This window comes from Penaeus monodon, chromosome 11 (genome assembly GCF_015228065.2).
Source record: "Penaeus monodon isolate SGIC_2016 chromosome 11, NSTDA_Pmon_1, whole genome shotgun sequence".
NCBI lineage: Eukaryota > Metazoa > Arthropoda > Malacostraca > Decapoda > Penaeidae > Penaeus > Penaeus monodon.
In genome coordinates, this window is record NC_051396.1 from 22,375,757 (window position 1) to 22,383,256 (window position 7,500).

At 52.0% G+C, this 7,500-nt stretch overlaps 1 protein-coding gene across 2 annotated transcripts in view; it reads right to left on the reverse strand.

Moving 5' to 3' along the window:
* LOC119578812 (leucine-rich repeat neuronal protein 3-like) overlaps positions 1-7,500 on the reverse strand; it is a 65,426-nt gene that overhangs the window by 2,478 nt on the left and 55,448 nt on the right. For both annotated transcript variants that reach the window (XM_037926446.1, XM_037926445.1), the window contains 3 exons: positions 5,388-7,282; positions 4,786-4,936; positions 1-510 (listed from right to left, as the gene is read on the reverse strand). The exon at positions 1-510 is cut by the window's left edge and continues 2,478 nt beyond it. In XM_037926446.1, the coding sequence (XP_037782374.1) occupies positions 1-510; positions 4,786-4,936; positions 5,388-6,809 (2,083 nt within the window). In that variant the 5' untranslated portion in view covers positions 6,810-7,282. The remainder of the gene's footprint in view (positions 511-4,785; positions 4,937-5,387; positions 7,283-7,500) is intronic.

A 7,500-nucleotide genomic window follows, 5' to 3' on the forward strand; every position in this document is an offset into this window, starting at 1 on the left:
GCGGGCGCGGGTGGGTGTGCAGAGGCGGGTAGTCGCTGTAGTGCGTGGGCGAGTCGAGCGACGCGTGGGCGGCGGCGGGCGGGTGCAGCAGCGGGTGGTAGACGGGGTGCAGCGTGGCGAAGGGGCACTGCTGCGCGCGCCCCGGGGGGTGCTGCTGGTGGAGGCTCAGCTGCTGGTGGAGCGGGTGGTCGGGCGGCAGGCGTGGCGGCAGGCGCAGGCGGGTGGGCGACGCCAGCGGGTAGTGGCTGAGGGCGTCCCCGTTCATGGGCGTGGGCGTGAGGCGCGTGGTGGCGAGCGGGTCCTCCATGCGCCACACCTCGCCCCACGGCCGCTTGTCCTGCAGGATGCGCTTCTGCCGCTTCTTCCTGCGCCTCCGCAGGCGGCAGCACAGGAACACGCCGATTATGAGCAGCCCCGTCGCGCCCACGCCCACGCAGATCACGATGGTCCAGACGCCCACGCGCCCGTCGCAGCCCGCACCGCCCGTGCCCAGTTCGCGCAAGGACACGCCTGCAACGAGAGGGAATCAGTCCGTCTGTCTGAGGGGGACATGTGCACATAAACATATATATATATATATATATATATATATATATATATATATATATATATATATATATATATATATATATATATATATATATATATATATACACATGCAGGCACACAATAACGTGGAGCCATTATATATACATAAAAAGATAACCTGACAGATGGACAGAGAGATGAGCATAAAAGAGAAGAAGAACCGAATTAGAAAATGCTTCATGCAACCGTCGACGGCAGCTGCAATGGAAGACGATAATGACTATAATATCAAACCGAAAGAAAAAAAGATATATGTGTATCAGGGGGTTAGAACTTTTTAGCAGAACGGTATTAATGACTAATTTCCTGTAAATTACTTTGGTGTGAGTGTGGGGGACAGAGAGAGTGGGGGGTGCGAGGGAGAGGGAGGGAGAGAAGGAGAGGGAAAGGGAGGGAGAGAAGGAGAGGGAAAAGGAGGGAGAGAAGGAGAGGAAGAGGGAGGGAGAGAAGGAGAGGGAAGGGAAGGGAGAGAAGGAGAGGGAAAAGGAGGGAGGGAGAGAGAGAAGAGACAGACAAAGAGAAAGAAAGAGACGAAGAGACAGAGAGACAGACACACAAAGAGAAAAAGACCCAAAGAGACAGATCTCTCTTTCTCCAGGACACCGAGCCTGAGAAAACGAAACAAGACTGCCAGAGAAGTAGACGGCGGGAAGTGCCAGGGAAAAAAGGGGGGGAGCAGAGCCAGAGCGGCCAGGGCGAGGGGAGGCGGCGAACGACATAAAAGGGAGAGAGAGATACAAAGGAAGGGGCAAAGAGGACAACGAGGCAAGTTTATCTTTTATATTAGAATATAAATATGGATTACGGTTTTAGGGGCGAGGGTGGTCAGGAGCCAAGGGGAGGGAGGGGGAGGGGGGAAGGGAAGGGGGAAGAGAGGAGAGGAGAGAGGGCAGAATGGGGGGGAGGGGAAGAGGGAGGAGAGAGGGGAGGGGAAAATGGGGATATGAAAGACGGAAGGAAGGGGAGAGGGGAAGGGAAAATGAAAAGAGCGGGGAGAGGGGAGGGGAAAGAGGGAGGAAGAGGAAGAGGGGAAAGGGGAGGAGAAAGAAGAAGAGGGGAAAGAGGGAATGATGAAGTGAGGAGAGGAAGAAAGAGGGTTGAAGGGTGGCAAAGAGCGGCTCAAAGTTCCTCCACAAAGAGAAAGGGGCGGAGAGGGAGTCGGGCGTCAAAAGGGGGCGGGACGCAGTGATTGACGTAACAATGAGGATGATGATGACGATGAAAAATGGTGATAATCATACGTCTGTCGATGATAATAGTAGGGTAACAGAGAAACTGAAATTAAAATACTAATGCAAATAAAGTTTGCGATTATTAAAAGAATGGTAATAGTATTATTAATCATAATAATAATAATGATAATAATAATAATAATAATAATAATAATAATAATAATAATAATAATAATAATAACAATACTGATAATAATGATGATGATGATGATGATGATAATAATAATAATAATAATAATAATAATAATAATAATAATTATTATTATTATATTAATAAGAATAATGATATAAATAAAAAAAATAATAATCATAATGATAACAATAAAAAGTAACAATAATGATAGCAACGCTACCAACAACAACAATAATAATAATTACACTAATAATAAAACACTATTTACCAGTACTTGCTATTTGTTCCCAGGCAGGACACGTGTGTACTTTTTGTTTTAATTCACCATTCATAATCGATTTCCTCTATCTATGTATTTACCAAAACTGCCTATCTCATTGTCCTTGTTGAGTTTCTCTGTTAATAGATTTCAACCAATTGTTTCATTTCATTCTGTACTTTAGGTATTCGTTATCCGTCTGTTGTATCTAATTTCATTTATCCATGTTATGTACCCTCAGCTTATTCATTTATATTTTCTCTGTTAAACGATTTATTAATCTTCATTTTCTCAATTAATAAATTCATATTTATCTTTTATTAATTTTCAAATCATATTCATCAGTAAAAAAATATAAACATTGTCACTTAATCTATCTTATCCTTAAACGTTGTGTAAATCTTCCGATCCGAGATTTTATCGCAAAATCTGTAAAATGGAAAAACAAAATAACTGATTTACTGATTACTTCTTTTTATGAGAGAGAATTCATGATTTTTTTTCCTAATTTAATTTACTTATTTTTTCTATTCTATGATTCTAATTCATCTTAGACTAATTTTCTCCCATCTACCCTTCGCTTACCATATTCCCTTATGCATAACTCTTTACTCCTTAGCCGCTGAGCCACTGGGCCTTCGGGCGGCGCGGCATCCGAGGGCGCGGGAAGCGAGCGAGGGGCGGGAGGGAAAAATCTGCCGTGCCTTTTTCGCTGAGGATTTGGGATGCATGTGATTCCTCTGCCCCTTTTCTCTCTCTCCGTATTTCTTTCTTTCTCGATTTTTGTTCTTTATTAGTTTATTATTATTTTTTTGTACTCTCCTTTTTCTTCATCTTTTTTTTTTCCTACTCTTTATTTTTTTTATGTTGTTATTTTCCCCCATTTTCTTCATTTTCTCTCCCTCTTTTCCATCATCCTATTTTTTTTCCTCTTTCCAACCTCCCTCTTCCCTTCCCTTTTCATCTCTCTTCCTCTTCTTTTCTTCCTCACCCTCCCTCTTCTTCCTGGCCCACCACAATCCACCCTCTCTCTTTCCTTCCCTCCTCCTCCTCCTCCTCCATCTCTATCTCCCTCTTTCGTCGACGGCTCTCCTATCCCTCTTTTCCTTCTTTCCATTCCTAGAGCCCAAAGGCGGAAGAGAAAGGAGGTCCAACGAAGGGGGGGCGTCGACCGGCATTCTATTCGCGCCTCGAAAACAGGCTGCTTGCCTTTACGTCTCCTGAAGGGGATGGGGGGAGGGGGTCAGGGGGGGTCAGGGGCAAGGGTGCTAAGGGGTCTAAAGGGGATGAGGGGGGAAGTCATGGGGAAGTCAAGGGGAAGTTAAGGGGTGTTAATTGGAAGTTAAGGGATGAGAGGGAGGGGGGAGTTAAGCGCGGTGAAGGGGGGGGGGGAGTTCAGGGGCAAGGGTGTTAAGGGGATGAGGGGGATTAAGGGGCGGTGAAGGGAGAAATTAAGGGCCGAGGGTGTTAAGGGGAGTCAAGGGGTGACAGGGACGTTAAGGGGATAAGGGGGAAAATAAAGGAGATGAGGAGGAAATTAAAGGGTGAAGGGGAGTTAAGGGGATGAAAGGGAAATAAAGGGCCAAGGAAGGAGAAAAAAAGGTGGAGAAAGGGATGAAGGAGCAAAGGAGAAGGAAATGGGGGGAAAGAGAAAAGAAGAAAAGGAGATGGAAGAAAGAAGGAAGAGCTGGCAATAGAGGAAGACAAGAAGGGAGGAAGGGGGGAAGATGGAAGATGGGGGAATGGGGAGAAAAGGAGATGAAGGAAGGAAGGAAGGAAGGGAGAGGAATGGGGATAAAAGGAGGTGGAGAATGGGATGAAGGCGGAAAAAAGGAAGAAGGGATGATGAAAGAGAAAAAGTGATAAAGAGAGGGAGGACAAGGATATACATGGAATGAGAGAAGGAAGGGGCGAAGTTGGGGTAAAGAGGGGGAGAAGAGAGGTAAAGGGAAAACGGGGAAAAGAGGGAGATGAAAGAGATGAGAAACGGAGAAAGTAAGAGATGGAGATAAAAAATTGGAGATAAAAGGGAGAGGAAAAGGGGATAAAAGGGAGAAAAAAAGAAGATATAACAAGGAGAAGAAGAATAGATAAAAGAGAGGAAGAAAAAAAAAGGGAGACGCAGGAGAGAAAAAGGAGAAGATTGAGCAAAGCAGAGGAAAATTCCACACGCGGGAGGTGGGGAGGGGGAGGGGGAGGAGGAGGGGAGGGGAGGGGAGGGGAGGGGAGGGGAGGGGAGGGGAGGGGAGAGGGAGGGGCGAAAGGGGAAAATACAGCACAATGATCAAGCAAAAGTTGGACAGAGTGGAAACTAAATCGGAGGGTGAGGTGAAAGTACAGAGGAAAGGCAGCAGAAAAGAGAGTGGGGAGGAAGGGAGGAGGAACGGTGGGGAGGAAGGAGAATGAAGAGGAAGCTAAGGGGGAGGGAGGAGGAGAGATGAAGAGGAAAGGCGAGGAGAAGAGTGCAACTCAGTCGGAACGAAGGACTGGGAGGGGGACCAAGAGGGCCATGGGCAGCGCCACCACTCGAAGATAAGGCGCAAGGGCGACGGCCGCCCGTGCCGCCGACTCACCATAGAGGTTGGGCGGGCTGGCGCAGGTGGGCGAGTCGACGGTGAGGGTGGCGTTGTCATCGGCGGCGATCCGCGAGAGCCACACCATAGAGCAGTTGCAGTGCAGGGGATTCCCCGACACCATAAGACTCGCCAGCTGCTGTAGAGGGACCTGAGGAAGGCGCAGGAGAAGGGAGCCGGTTAATGGCTGCGTAAGTTGCTCCTCATATGCGAATGTCTTCAAAACTATTTCGTGAGTTAAAAGAAATGATAAATTGAAAAAAGAAAATGATGAAAAAGATTTTAATTAACCTCCAAGTGTAATGAGAACACAGGGGCTCGGAGAACGTGCGAGGGACACGCTTCAAGAAACTGTAATCGTATAATTTTCTTTTTTTCGTTTAATATTATTACTGCTGGGGGAAATGCATTATTGGAATTACGAAACGCGGAGAGGTAATATACCAGAACACTTCCCTAAAAATGGCAAGAGCAATATCAATCTGGTTCCGCGCCCTTAATACATTTCCATTTCACGGAAGAATGAGAAAATGTCCGCTCGCACACAACCCTTCCGCCCAGTCATGTTCAAATTGGCACGTTGGCCGCGGAGGGAGTCTTACCTGCGTGGGCGTGATGTGCAGCAGGCCGCACGCCCGCAGGTCCACGTGGCGCAGGTTGAGGAGCGAGGTGAGCGTGGTGGGGGCGAGGGAGGCGAGGCGCGGGTTGTGGCTCAGCACCAGCGTCTCCAGCTGGGCCGTGCTGAGAAAGGCCTCGCTGCTGACCCTGCTGAGGCGCGGGCACCGGGACACCGTCAGGCTCACCAGCGAGGCCAGGCCGTTGAAGCCGTCCTCGGGCAGCTCCTCGAACAGGTTGCCGCTCAGGTCGAGGTCCTGCAGGTCGGGCAGGCCGCTGAAGGACAGGGTGGGCACCTGCTCCAGCCTGTTGTCGGCCACGGCGAGGCGGCGGAGCTCCGAGAGGCCCCAGAAGGCCGCCGGGTTGATGGCGCTGATGTTATTTTTGTCGAGGCGGATGTAGGCGAGGTTGGCGGCGCCCTGGAAGGCGCGGCCAGGCACTTGGGAGATCTGATTGTCGCTGAGGTCCAGCTCCAGGAGGGACGACAGGTTCAGCAGGCTGGAGCTGGGCACGCGGTCGAACAGGTTGCCGCCCAGGTTCAGCGTCCACAGGCTGGGCAGCGCGGCGAAGGAGCTCTCGCGCAGGCTCTTCAGTCTGTTGTTGGAGAGGTTGAGCTCGATGAGGCTGACGAGGCCGCGGAAGGCGCCGTCGTCCACGCCGGCGATGAGGTTGTCGTTGAGGAGCAGCACGCGCAGCCCCACCAGCCCCTCCAGCGACGCCGCCTCCACGGCGCCCAGCTTGTTGTGGCTCACGCGCAGCTCCGCCAGGCTCTTCTGCGACTCGAAGTTCTTGGTGCCCAGCGTCGCGATGTCATTGTGCGAGATGTCCAGCTCCTTCAGGTCCGTGTAGAAGACGAGGGCGCGCGACAGGGCCTTGATGCGGTTGCGCGTCAGGAGGATGGTCTGCACGCGGGGGTTGAGGAGGATGGGCACCACCTCCAGGCTCGTGTTCTGGCAGTTGACGGTGAGGCTGGCGTCGTCGCAGTCGCAGCCGTTCGGGCAGAAGGCCTCCGTCGCCGCGGGGAACGAGCACAGTACAGCTAAAGATAATATCACACAAACAATGTTCTGGGAACCCTTCCTTTTCCACAATGTCCGGTTCCGCGGCACCTCGGCTCCGTCCGGGTGCGTCCGTGGCGCGTCCGGCCAAGTTCGCGGCCCCGCGGCGGCAGCGGCGGCCGTCACGTGACCACGCCAGCCGAAAACGTGTGCGGTGAGGTAGAGCAGGGTTTTATGCATCCCGTAAGACACTGAGACAGGGGCTGGTCCCCGAACGAGGTCGCGCTGTGGCCCCGCTCGCTCCGGGGCACTGACCCCGCGCTCGCACGGCCTCCGTCCACCATCTTGGGCGCTGTGGACCCCCCCATGGCCGACGGTGGCGGTGGGGCGCTCGCGTGTCCGCTCAGACATGGCTACTCCTCGTGCCGCGGGGCTCTTCCAAGCACACTCTCGCCTGTCCTGTGGCAACGACGCGGAGATTAGAGGCGCCCATTTTGTCCCGGGGATTGGCGGCGTCCTCGCTTCAGGCAGATGTCAGTCACAACGGGCGACATGTCTTGAGCAATCCGATTTCCTCCACCTGCGCGCGGGGCGGCACAAGCATCACTGTCGCTCCCAAACGGGCACGCGGACGCGGCTCGGAAAACGGGGATTCGGGGCTGTATTTTCCTGGCGGCGCTCTCCGTCAGTCTCCGATTACATCCACGGCCAGAGAAGCAGAAGGAAGAGGGAAAGATACTCTAAGTCTATCACTGCGATTGTCTTGAAGCTGGCCAGTTCCGGCTGCCTGGAAGTCTCTGTCTCTTGCGCGGACGCCTGTCTGCCTGTGCGTCCGTCTGCCACTTCCCTCCTTCCTCACTACGGCTGCCAGACGCCGGACGCACCTGCAAATAAATGGACATGAGCTTGAATGCATACATTCCCCATTTTCTGACAATAATAGATGATGTGATAATAAATCAAATGCGACCGTTCGTCACGACTCCCCTCTGGCAGCCGCCCTCGCCCGCCCCGACCCGCTCGCCGCCCGACACTTCCCGTGTATTTATGAGGAGCTGGACGAGGGCGGCTCGCCTCGCTCTGCTCCCGCCCGCGCCCACGC